The 12,541-nt window shown below is 43.3% G+C and overlaps 1 protein-coding gene across 23 annotated transcripts in view; it reads right to left on the bottom strand.

Moving 5' to 3' along the window:
* The window catches only part of RALGPS1 (Ral GEF with PH domain and SH3 binding motif 1), a 399,374-nt gene that overhangs the window by 60,701 nt on the left and 326,132 nt on the right, over positions 1-12,541 (bottom strand). For all 23 annotated transcript variants that reach the window (XR_012155323.1, XM_073315016.1, XM_073315014.1 and 20 more), the window contains one exon: positions 139-206. Coding sequence is in view for 22 of the 23 variants with exons in the window: in XM_073315016.1 (XP_073171117.1) it covers positions 139-206 (68 nt within the window). In the remaining variant the exon portion in view is untranslated. The remainder of the gene's footprint in view (positions 1-138; positions 207-12,541) is intronic.

Genomic DNA, 12,541 nt, shown 5'->3' with positions numbered 1-12,541 from the left:
ATGTGAATTGGATTCACTATATGGACATAACAAGCTTAGAAACTCCAGATGCATAAACTAGAGAGAATGATTTAAGTAAATACAGATGTAATATTGATATGTTGTTGAGATTCAAATATTCACAACAACTTTTTATACCTGCAAGATCTTCCTTGGAGGAGACCAGTCGAGGAGAGCTGCTTCCTGGCTCAATTCTTAAGGATAATCTGGAAAACAGGATTTTAGACACATCAGTAGTGAAAGCGTTCACTGAAGTTAGAAAGGTAAACAGAAGAAACTAATTATTTTATTTTAAGTAGGAAGTCTGGTTTGATCTGAAAGAATATTTATTTATTTAGCTTCAATACAAAACAGGTCCAGGATTCCTAAAGTTAACCTCTGCCCTTTAAATCCACCTAAGAGACTAAGAGATATTGTGGTGGGTTTTGTACCTCGTCAACCCCTTTGATTCTGGGGGTGGGGGGAAGGTTAACCCCACCTCCTGGCTTCTACGCTGGTTTCACAACCTCCCCGGTAGTCAGGGCTGTATGGCCCAATGGCCAGAGTCCCTCTAAATCTTCTTCCCCGGTGGGATAGCACGGCCTAGCGGCCAGAGTCCCTATAGTACGCTCCTAAAGCAGTGTGGCCCAATGGCCAGAGTCTCCCAAAACTCTCTTCCTCTGGTGGGATACCGTGGCCTAGTGGCCAGAGTCTCTATAGTGCACTCCTAAAGCAGTGTGACCTGAGGGCCAGAGTCCCTCTAAGTCCTCTTCCCCTCTTAGGATAGTGCGACCCAGCAGCCAGAGTTCATCTATCTCCTTTGGGATAAGAGAGGGGTCGGTGAATTATGTTGTCACAAAAAAAAGGGGGGAGGTTAGAGACCCCAGGTAGGGGAGCCCGAGCGCACCCGTCTTCACCGGGCTCCAACCCAGGGCCGTGTCATTGATGGCATGATCGGCCCCGGGTCAACGGGGAATCCTACCGCAACACGCTGCCCTCAGTGTGGTGGGAGATACTACTCCTTTCCCTTTCCTGGGTCACTTCCTACCAGTTCTCCAAATGTAGCAATCCCTGTGGCATCAGAGTCTTCAGGTTCCTCAGCCTCTGGGGCTCCCTGGGGTTCCCACAGCTGCCAGTCTCTGGTCCCACTTCCTGGCCCCTCAGCTCCCTCCTATACAAGTCGCCACTGCTCCTGGGCTGGAGCCTCCGCTGGGTGTCCTCCTTCCTCAGCAGCCAGCCCTGACTGAGCAGCTCTGCAGGCTTTTATACTTGACTCTCTATTGGAACATGCCCAGCAGAGCCTCAGGGGTGTGGCTTCCTCTGCCAGCAGGGAAGGGTTGACCCTCTCATTCCCAGTGCGGGGCCAGTCTGCCTTGTCACAGATATGTTTAAAATGTCAGTGTGAATTATCTTTTATACTTTTTGTCAAAGCAGAAATATGAATCTGAAAATGCAGACACGAAAACCATAGTGGCAAAGAACTCTTCCCTTTCTACATGTTTGTGGGAGGGGTCCCTACATGATCCCAGAGAACTGTGCGGTAGGAAATATTTATTTTATAAATGTGATAATTATGTGTACTTATGAAAATAAGGCTTATTTTGTGGGATTTGAAAAAGTTTGTAAGAAAATAATACTGAATAAATATAAATGTTTAATAGTATATTTATTTACAAGAATGTAATGTTAATTGTAACATATCATTCTGCCTGCCTGCGAGGGTTTATAGTTAAGGCTCCATGTCTGTCACGGAGGTCGCAGAAGTCAGGGATTCCGTGACTTTCCATGACCTCCGTGATGGCGAGTGTGGCTGACCTCAGGGCCGCCCATGCAGCTAGCTCCGGGGCCTGCTGTTCAGGTGGCCCTAGGGACAGTCACATCTGCCACTGCTGGAATGGCTCTGCAGCCAGCTGCTTGGATGGCTCCGCAGTCAGCCGTGCAGCTGCTGCTGGAGCGGCCCCGGGGCCAGCCATACACCCCCTTCCATTAGTGCCCCCGTCCCCAACCAAGATTTAGTCACGGGTATTTTTAGTAAAAGTCATGGACAGGTCACGGGGCCATGAATTTTTATTTATTGCCAGTGACCTGTCCATGACTTTTACTAAAAATACCCGTGACTAAATCGTAGCCTTAGTTATAATGTATTTATTGCTGTAGTATCTCAACACTCCTCCTCATGTGTCCTTTCTTCTGTTGCATCTACCTCCTCCAACCTCTTGTTTAACACATACACTCCTCATCCTGGCTCCCACAGATCATCTATTATGCACCAGTGTTTTTGAGAGGAGAATTTGAACAGGGCTGCAATTTTACTGGGGGTATTTAAATTCATACAAACAACATTACTAGTCTTAATTCTTCAGCATATGGCAAGATTGGGGAGTATAATGAAGAGCAACTGCCCCACCAGCTACCCACCCAGAGCAAAGTGCTGTCACATCGGACAAGACAGCCTCAAATGATCCACAGCATTACTCCAGAGACAGATTATACTGTCCCTGTTTGCAATGGGTTGCACTGTTATCAATATTCAAGGGTAATTCCGGACGTACATATTGACATAACTTGGTTCCACAATGTATCTGGTGCCTCAGAAGGCAGAATGGACAACATACCACCAACACTACCTACAAACATTACATCCCAGAAATGCTGGTTTTCATCCCTGACGCACAATTCAAGAATGCTCTTATTGCAACCAGTGTCACGCTGGATTTCCTAGAGTGCTAAGACAACAACATTTCCATTCCAAAATTCTTTCCTGCTCTGCTGCAAAAAAACAGTGCAACGGTGAGGGCCAGTGTCCAGAGAAATGATCTTTAATGGAAAGCATCTGTCTTAACACACTGACACCAGGTCAATGCACAATTATACAGGCATTAGAAAATAGTGCAATAATATAAATATCTAGGCAAGATATATGCTTCTTTATTAACAAGAAGGTTAATATGATGGCCGGGACAGGACACAGTGAATTACAGTGAAACCAGGGTAATCAGAGAAAGATAAATGTATATCCACAAAATGCACAACTAGCAGTAGAAAATAATGGGATTTAAGGGAAGTTGTTTGGTCTCCAAGGTAAAAGTCTGTAATCCTGCTCAGTCTTTTATTTAAAGGTTGACACATCAGAAGTGACATTTTTTCTTAGACCAGTTCAAAAATGCATTTTGATCTATCCCAACAAAAACATCAATATGAAAAAGCCAACTCTGGATCAAATTATTAGACTTGGATAAGGATCCTTATGCCTGAAATACCTAGGCACCTGGCTTCCACAGGAATGACTCTGGCATTATAAAATACGGAGAGTTGCAATTTAACTCCAAGTTTAAGGTAATCCTACAACAGTGATTCAGTTTTCAATTTTAAGTGGATCTTCAACCATCCATGGAAGACAGATGACCCTTGAAGAGGATTTTATGCTAAGAAGAATGGAAAGAATGTTCTGCAAGGAACAGGTGGACAACAGGTGGTGTACTGCCTTTCCAGAACCAAGACATTAGACATCACTCTAAGATTAGAGATGTTACTGAAGCTGGCAGGCAAAGTTCCTCTGGTAATGGTGCATATCACAGCAGTAATGACACTGTGTTACAAGGTACTTTACAGTTTAAAGATAACATCAAGGAATGCAAAATGGTGCTGAAGCAGAAGAATGTCCAAGTGATCTTCTTGGAGATCCTTCCTGTCCTGCAAGCAAAGGAAGACAGAAAGCAAAAGATTCTGGAAGTAAATCACTGGCTAGTTAAGTGATGTAAGACAGAAGGTTTTGGTTTTGTGGAATACTTGGTCCATCTTCTGTGTAGAGAGGGGGCTTCACGGTTTGGATGGCCTCCATCTCAGTAGAAGGAAAACCAATTTCCTGGGGGACAGGCTGGGAGCAGTGGGGACAAAAAAACTAACTGGCTTCAAGACTGAATTTGATAAGTTTATAGAGGGGCTGGTATGATGGGACAGCCTACAATGGCATGTGGCCCATTGGCAACTGCCAGTAGCAAAAATGCCCAACAACTGGAGATGGGACTATAGATGGGCAGGACTCTGAATTACTACAGATAATTCTTTCCCAGGTGCCTGCCTGGTGGGTCTTGCCACATGCTCAGGTCTAATTGATCACATATTTGGGATCAGGAAGGCATTTCCCCCTGCAACAGTTTGACAGAGACTAGGGATGGGGTGGGGGTGTTGCCTTCCTCTGCAGCATGGGTCATGGGTCACTTGCAGGTTTAAACTAGTGTACATGGTGAATTCTCTCTAACTTGAAGTCTTTAAATCATGATTTGAGGACTTCAGTAACTCATCCATGGTTAGGGGTATATTAAAGGAGAGGATGGGTGAGGTTCTGTAGCCTGCAATGTGCAGGAGGTCAGATTAGATTATCACAATGGTCCCTTCTGACCTTAAAGTCTATGAGTAGTCAGGAGGGTGTTAAACTAATAATAAAAGAACAGGATAAAAAGAGGGAACAAAGGAGCATCCATTTAGCACACAATAAAGCACATAGTTAATCAAGACACCAGTGGACATGAAGAAAAGAAACATTTTATTTAATTATACACCAAAGCTAGGAGCATGGGTAGTAAAGAAGAAGAATTGGAATTATGCAATTATGAGCATAAATTTGACCTACTTCATATTACTGAAACTTAGGGGGAAGATCTGCATGATTGGAATGTTAAAATCAATGGTGTGACCAAAGTTCCTGCTCTACCTTGGTGGGTCCTGCGCTTATTGGCAGATTTGCTCACCTTGGAGCTTCATGGCAACCCTCAGCTTGGCTGTTTTTCTGAATTCACAGTCCAGGTCGACTCCTCCTGTGTCTGACCAGGAGTTGGGAGGATTTGGGGGGAACCCGGGCCCGCCCTCTACTCCGGGTTCCAGCTCAGGGCCCTGTGGAATGCAGCTGTCTAGAGTGCCTCCTGGAACAACTGTGTGACAGCTACAACTCCCTGGGCTACTTCCCTATGGCCTCCTCCCAAAACCTTCTTTATCCTCACCACAGGACCTTTCTCCTGATGTCTGATAATGCTTGTACACCTCAGTCCTCCAACAGTCCGCGTTCTCACTCTCAGCTCCTAGTACCTCTTGCTCCCAGCTCCTCACATGCACACCACAAACTGAAGTGAGCTCCTTTTTAAAACCCAGGTGCTCTGATTAGCCTGCCTTAATTGAGTCTAGCAGCTTCTTAATTGGCTGCAGGTGTTCTAATCAGCCTGTCTTAATTTGTCTCCAGAAGGTTCCTGATTGTTCTGGAACCTTCCCTCTTACCTTACCCAGGGAAAAGGGACCTACTTAGACTGGGGCTAATATATCTGCCTTCTATTACTCTCCTGTAGCCATCTGGCCCGACCCTGTCACACTATACATTTACAATTTTTGAAGTTTGCTTTTTTGTATTTGTTATAAATACAAAATAAAATTTATGCATAGAAAAAAAAAAACCTTCCCTCTTACCTTACCCAGGGAAAAGGGACCTACTTAGCCTGGGGCTAATATATCTGCCTTCTATTACTCTCCTATAGCCATCTAACCCGACCCTGTCACAATGGTTATATCCTATTTAGGAAGGATCAAATAGAGAAAAGGGTTGGAGGAGTGACACACTATGTAAAAAATGATTACCTGCTTCCAACTCACTGACAACTTGGAAGAAAATGATCTTAAATGCTTATGGCTCAATGTCGTAACAGATCAAGCACGAGATGGGCTACTAGTTGGAGTCTGATACAGACCACCAAATCACATTAGAGAACAGGATGACTGTCTTTTTAAGCACCTACTTATAATGTGTAGGTTTAAAAAAAAAGTTATCATGGGGGACTTCCAACTTAGTGACACATGCTGGAGGTCCCATGCTACCAGTACTAAATCATTGTTGCAATTTCTGTATATTATAAATGATCTTTTCCTAACTCAGAAAACGTTGCATCCAGCATACGTGAATTCTGTATTAGACCTCATCTTGACAGATAAAGGATTGATCATGGATCTAAAAAATAGCGGTAGCCTAGGTACAAGTGATCATGACTTGATCACACTGTAATGTGAAAACAGAATATTGTCCAAACCAGTAAAATATATACTTGATAAATTAAAAGGGATTGATTTCACAAAGATAAAAACAATTATGAGCCAGATCAGTTGGGAGAGAGAATTTAAACAGAAAAATGTGAATGATAATTGTGAACTGTTTAAGAACATTTTACTAGCTGCCCAAAAGCCACAATTGAGAAAGAAGGACACACTGGTTAAAAAAAAAAATCAACTCAGTTTAGTGGGCAAATGAAAGCAATGTGATAGACCCAGACCGGTTGGGTGCAGGAGTCTGGCAGAAGGAAAACACACTGGACAAATAGTTTTCTGTTCCCTGAGTGACCAGGGCAGGGGCTACCCCAGAGCAGTCAGGAAGGTGCTAGAAGCAATTAAGTCAGGCAAACTCCATAAGAAACCTGGAACCAACTAAGAACTGATTAGAAGCAATCAAGGGAAACAGGCTAATCAGATCACCTGAAGCCCATTTAGAACCAGCTGGGACTAATTTAAAAGGAAGTCCCTTCAGAGAGGCTGGCTGGTAGGAGCTGGGAGTAAGAAGGTGTGTTGTGTGAAGACTGGGAGAAAGAAGGTGCTCAGTAAACTGGGAGAACAACAGAAAACTGGGAGTAGCTGGGAGAACAAGCGTGGTCAGGTACTGAGGAGGGTGCTAGGAGGGACAGTTGGGGAAGTAGCCCAGGGAAGGGCTATAGCTCCAGAAGTATAGGAAAACAACCTGTTGCCGCTGCCAATTAGGGTTCCTGGGCTGGAACCTGGAGAAGAGGGCGGGCCTGGGTTCCCTCCCTCCCCCCCCCAAACCCAAGAAGGAAGACCAGGACTAAAGAGGGTTCTTACACAAAACCCGTTGACTGGCCAATGATGAAGGTGACTCAGTAAGCTGTAACCCTTGCCACTAGGAGGGGAGAGAGGCTACATTGAGGGTCACAAGAAACATCTGAGGCAAGTTAAGGGGAAGTTGAGAGTAATGAATATAAATCAGTTGCTAGGAATTGTAGAAAATTAATAAGAGAAGCAAAAGGACACAAGGAGAAATCTATGGACAATAAGGAGTTTAAAAATTATATTAGGGACAAAAAGAATCCTAAAAATTGTATTAGATAGATATGGTAGAATTGTCAATAATAATGCAGAAAAGGCAGAAGTATTCAATAAATATTTAAGAATATAAGAACATACGAATGGCCATACTGGGTCAGACCAAAGGTCCATGTAGCCCAGTATCCTGTCTTCCAACAGTGGCCATTGCCAGGTGCCCCAGAGAGAATGAACAGGTAATCATCAAGTGATCCATCTGCTGTCACTCATTCCCAGTTTCTAGCAAACAGAGGCTAGGGACACCATCCCTATCCATCCTGGCTAATAGCCATTGATGAACCTATCCTCCATGAATTTACCTAGTTCTTTTTTGAATCCTGTTATAGTCTTGGCCTTCACAACATCCTCTGACAAAGTGATCCACAGGTTCACTGTGCGTTGTGTGAAGAAATACTTCCTTTTGCTAATTTTAAACTTGCTGCCTATTAATTTCATTTGATGACCCCTAGTTCTTGTGTTATGAGAAGGAGTAAATAACACTTCCTTATTTACTTTCTCCACACCAGTCATGATTTTATAGACCTCTATCATATCCCCCCTTAGTCATCTCTTTTCCAAGCTGAAAAGTCCCAGCCTTATTAATCTCTTCTCATACGGCAGCCGTTCCATACCCCTAATAATTTTTGTTGCCCTTTTCTGAACCTTTTCCAATTCCAATATATCCTTTTTGAGATGGGGTGACCACATCTGCACGCAGTATTCAAGATGTGGGCATACCATGGATTTATATAGAGGCAATATGATATTTTCTATCTTATTATCTATTCCTTTCGTAATGATTCCCAATATGTTGTTCGCTTTTTTGACGGCCGCTGAGTGGATGTTTTCAGAGAACTATCCAAATGACTCCAAGATCTCTTTCTTGAGTGGTAACAGCTAATTTAGACCCCATCATTTTATATGTATAGTTGGGATTATGTTTTCCAATGTACATTTCTGTTCTTTATTTGGAAAAAAGCCAGATGATGTAGTCATATCATATGAAGATGAAACACTTTCCACTCCAGGAGTGACTTAGGAGGATGTTAAACAGTAGCTAATAAAGTTTGACATTTTAAAATCAGCAGATCTGGCTAATGTGCATCTAAGAACTTTAAAAGCATTGGCCTAGGAGCTGTTTGGATTGCTAATGTTGATTCTCACTAAGTCGTGGAACACTGGGGAAGTTCCAGAAGTATGGAAGAAAGCTAATGTAGTATCAATATTTAAAAATGGTAAATGGGATAACCTGGGTAATTATAAGCCTGTCACTCAAACACTGATCCCAGGCAAAATAATAGAAAGGCTGATAAGGGACATAATTAAAAAAGAATTAAATAAAGGAAATATAACTAATGCTAATGAACATGAATTATTGGAAAAGCAGATCTTGTCAAATTTGATTTTTTTATGAGATTGCTTGATAAAGATAATAGCATTGACGTACTTAACTTAGATTTATGCCAGGCATTTTATTTGGTATCACACAGTAGTTTGATCAAGAAACTGGAACAAATACAAAATCAACAAAGTGCACATTAAATGGATTAAAAATTGGCTAACTGATAGGTCTCAAAATGTAGTTGTACATGGGAAAACATCATCTAGCCCTTTTCAAACTGTGGGTTGGGACCCCCAAGTGGGTCACGACCCCATTTTAATGGAATCGCCAGAGCCAGCATTTGTTACTTGCTGGGACCCGGGGCTAAAGCTGAACCCCCACCTGAGGCAGCGGGGCTTAGGCAGCAGGGCTCGGGCTCCAGCCCCCTCTCTCCCCATCTGAGTCAGCAGGGCTTGGGCTCCAGCCCCCTCTCTCTCTGCCTGGGGTGGTGGGGTTCGGTCTCCGGCCTCGCCTCCTCCCACCCGGGATAGCAGAGCTTGGGCACCTCCCCCGGGGCCATGTAGTAATTTTGTCATCAGAAGGGGGTCACAATGAAGTTTGAGAACCGCTGGTAGGTGTAGTGCTTCTAGTGGTCCCACAAGTAGCAGTTCTCAGCCCTGTGCTATTTAGTACTTTGAACAATGTCCTGAAAGAAAATATAAAATGACTACAAATAATTTGTAGTTTACACAAAGATTGGGGAGTGGTAAATAATATAGAGGAGAGGTCACTGATACAGAGTGATCAGGATTGCTTGGTAAGCTGGGCGCAAGCAAACAATATGATTTTAATATGGCCAAATGTAAAATTATACATCTAGGAACCACAGATGTAGGCCATACTTACAGAACGAGGGACTCTATTTTGAGCAGCAGTGACTCTGAAAAGAAATGGGGGTGGGTGGGTCATGGTGGGTAATCACATGAACATGAGCTCGCATGTGTGATGCCGTGGCCAAAAGAGCTAATGCGACCCTTGATTGTATAAAAAGGAGACTGCTGCCCAGGAAGGTTATATTACCCTTTGTATTTGGTACTAGTGAATTGCTATTGGAATACTGTAGCCAGTTCTGGTGTCCACAATTCAAGAAGGATTTTAATAAATTGGAGAGAGTTCAGAGAAGAGCCATGTGAATGATCAAAGGATTGGAAAATATGCTTTACAGAGATAGATTGACGGAGTTCAATCTGTTAAATGTAACTAAGAGAAGGTTAAGGGGTGGCTTGATCAATCTATGGCAGGGGTGGGCAAACTTTTTGACCTGAGGGCCACATCTGTGTATGGAAATTGTATGATGGGCCATGAATGCTCATGGAATTGGGGGCTGGGATGTAGGAGGAGGTGAGGGCTCTGGCTGGGGGTGTGGACTCTGGGGTGGGGCCAGAAATGAGGAGTTCAGGATGCAGGAGGGGGCTCTGGGCTGGGGCTGGAGGTTGGGGTGCAAGGGGGAGGTAAGGGCTGAAGATGAAGGGTTGGGGGTGCAGGAGGGTGCTCTGGGCTGGGAGCAAGGGGTTTGGAGGGTGGGAGGGGGATTGGGGTGGTGCAGGGGTTTGGGGCAAGGGAGGGGGTCAGGGGTGCAGGCTCTGGGGAGCGCTTACCTCAAGCAGCTCCCAGAAGCAGCGGCATGTCCCCGCTCCTGCTCCTAAGCATAGGGGCAGCCAGGCGGCTCTGTGCGCCACCCCTGCAGCTCCCATTGGCTGTGGTTCCTGGCCAATGGGAGCTGCAGGGGCAGTGCTTGAGGCAGGGTCAGTGTGCAGCACCCCCTGGCTATGCATAGGAGCAGGAGGGGGACCTGCTGCTGCTGCTTCTGGGAGCTGCGCAGAGCGGGGCAACCCCACTCCCCAACTGGAGCAGGGCAAGCACCGGACCCCGCTCCCCAGTGGGAGTACAAGGGCCAGATTAAAACGTTTGGAGGGCCGGATGTGGCCCCCAGGTCGTAGTTTGCCCACCCCTGATCTATGAGCACCTGCATGGAGAACAGCATTTGGATGATCAAGGGCTCTTTAATCTAGCAGGCAAAGGGTATAACAAGATTCAATGGCTAGAAGCTGAAGATAGACAAAAATCAAATTAGAAATAAGGCACAATTTTTTAACAGTGAGAATAATTAACTATTGGAACAAGTTACCAAGGGTTGTGATTGATACTCCATCATGGGAAATTTTAAATCAAGATTGAATGTTATTCTAAAAGATATTCTCAAATTCAAGTAGGACTTAAATTCAGGTTGTAAGGAAGTCAGACTAGATCATCATAATGGTCTGTTCTGGTCTTATCTATGAATCTGTTCATACATCTCTGTCATCTAACTTCCCATTTTTGTTGCTGTTGTACAGATAATCCACACATTTACCTTCTTCTATAATTTAGGCTGAAGACTGCTAGACTAACCTTTTTCTAAATACCCCATTGGGATAAGAATATTACAAAGGGCTGCATATTTCCTGGTTCCAGGAGGCTCTGTTACACTGAAGGATCACCTTGTAATATGAACTTTATGTTTTTAGCATACATGACAAGAGGCCACACTATTAAACAAAGTTTCTTTTATGTACCAGCCTCCTGTATGATTCTTCATGCAGTTGTTGGATTTTTGGTTTGACTGACACTGACCATGTGACCGCACTGTCTAGCTGAGTTAAGAGATCTGATCTAATATAGCTAAATCAGGCAAAAAGCGAAGACACCAGCACATAAGTGAACTTCAAAAGATATCTGAAGGCAAATACCACAAATCATCACTCTGAGACCCAGAAACAGATTTTGGAAGTAAAGATCCATAGAAAAGAAAATTTGCAATAATGAATTCTTCTTCCATTCCTTTCAGTTTGGGAGGGAAACAAAGTGTTTTTTCAGTGGCTTCATCAAATAAACATGGAGCATAAAATAACAAAATACAGTATTCCTTTTTTCTGCAGCCAAGCTTACTGAAAACCTAGAACAGTTCTGATATCCTTTGAAACTGCAGCTTTGAGATTTGGGTGAGGTTACTGGTAAATCAAATTCAGTTTAGACAAACAGTTTTTTTTAGTTTTTAAATATAAAAGTAGCTGAACATGCGATTAAAAAGGAAACATTTGAAAGCATAAGCAACAACTGCAATGAACCAATTTCATACAGTTAATATTGGCAAATGCTCCATGAGCATAGCACTGCTGAACTTTCTCTCAAACTGAGATGCGAATGGGTAAAAGCGCACGGAGTTCATAAATCACCCAAATCTTATTCATGTAAGGAAGCGAGGGGCTAAGTTAACCAGTCAGATGAAAGACTCCAATGGTAACAAAACAAACATGGCTGCTATTTTGAAAAGGGTTCTGTTCCATGCTCTATAATTTATAGCCCATTGCCATTAAACAATCCTTGTAAATCTCTGTAGCAACAGGCTTCAAGGTGGATATGAAACATTCTTCTCCATTGAGGGAGGAGATGGCATTGCTTATTCCCATCAGCAGGATCTCAGTATCTAGAAAATGACATGCGTCTTTCAAAAGCCTTGCAATGCGGAGGAAGTTACAGTAATAAAACCCACAGCATGTTTCTGCTGTGGCTGAAGGAATTTTGGAGAAGATTCTTGTACAACTGGTTAGCCTCCCAGTGTGTTATTTTAATCACGTCATAGCAAACATCTATCATCTGGGAATTCCCTGTAATGAGGGGGAGTAACCAGATGGTATTACTGGAGTCTTGAAATGGGACTTTATCCTCTGTGCCTGTGGCTCTAGGATTGTGAAAACGTTCCAACAATTGTTAATTCTTGCTTTATAATTTTCTATACGTTCATTCTTTTGATCCCAAATTTGTTCACTTTTGAGAAAGAGCTTTTACTTACTATTCTAGAGTTCTTTATTGTTTCAGTGGGGACTGCTTGATTTTTATGGAAACATTTTACAGTTTATTTTCTGATCTTTTGCTGGAACTGGACTATGTGTTGGTGCTGGAAGATTTGAATGGCAAGCTGAGTATGTTGGATGAACTCTTACACTAGGATTCAAGGAGTTTATACAAAATGGATTATGTGTTTTACTCTGACCTCACATAACTGAGTTGTTC

Source organism: Lepidochelys kempii, chromosome 16 (assembly GCF_965140265.1).
Source record: "Lepidochelys kempii isolate rLepKem1 chromosome 16, rLepKem1.hap2, whole genome shotgun sequence".
Lineage (NCBI taxonomy): Eukaryota > Metazoa > Chordata > Testudines > Cheloniidae > Lepidochelys > Lepidochelys kempii.
The sequence above is the reverse complement of the archived record's forward strand: the minus strand, read 5'-3'. Positions and strand labels throughout refer to the sequence as shown.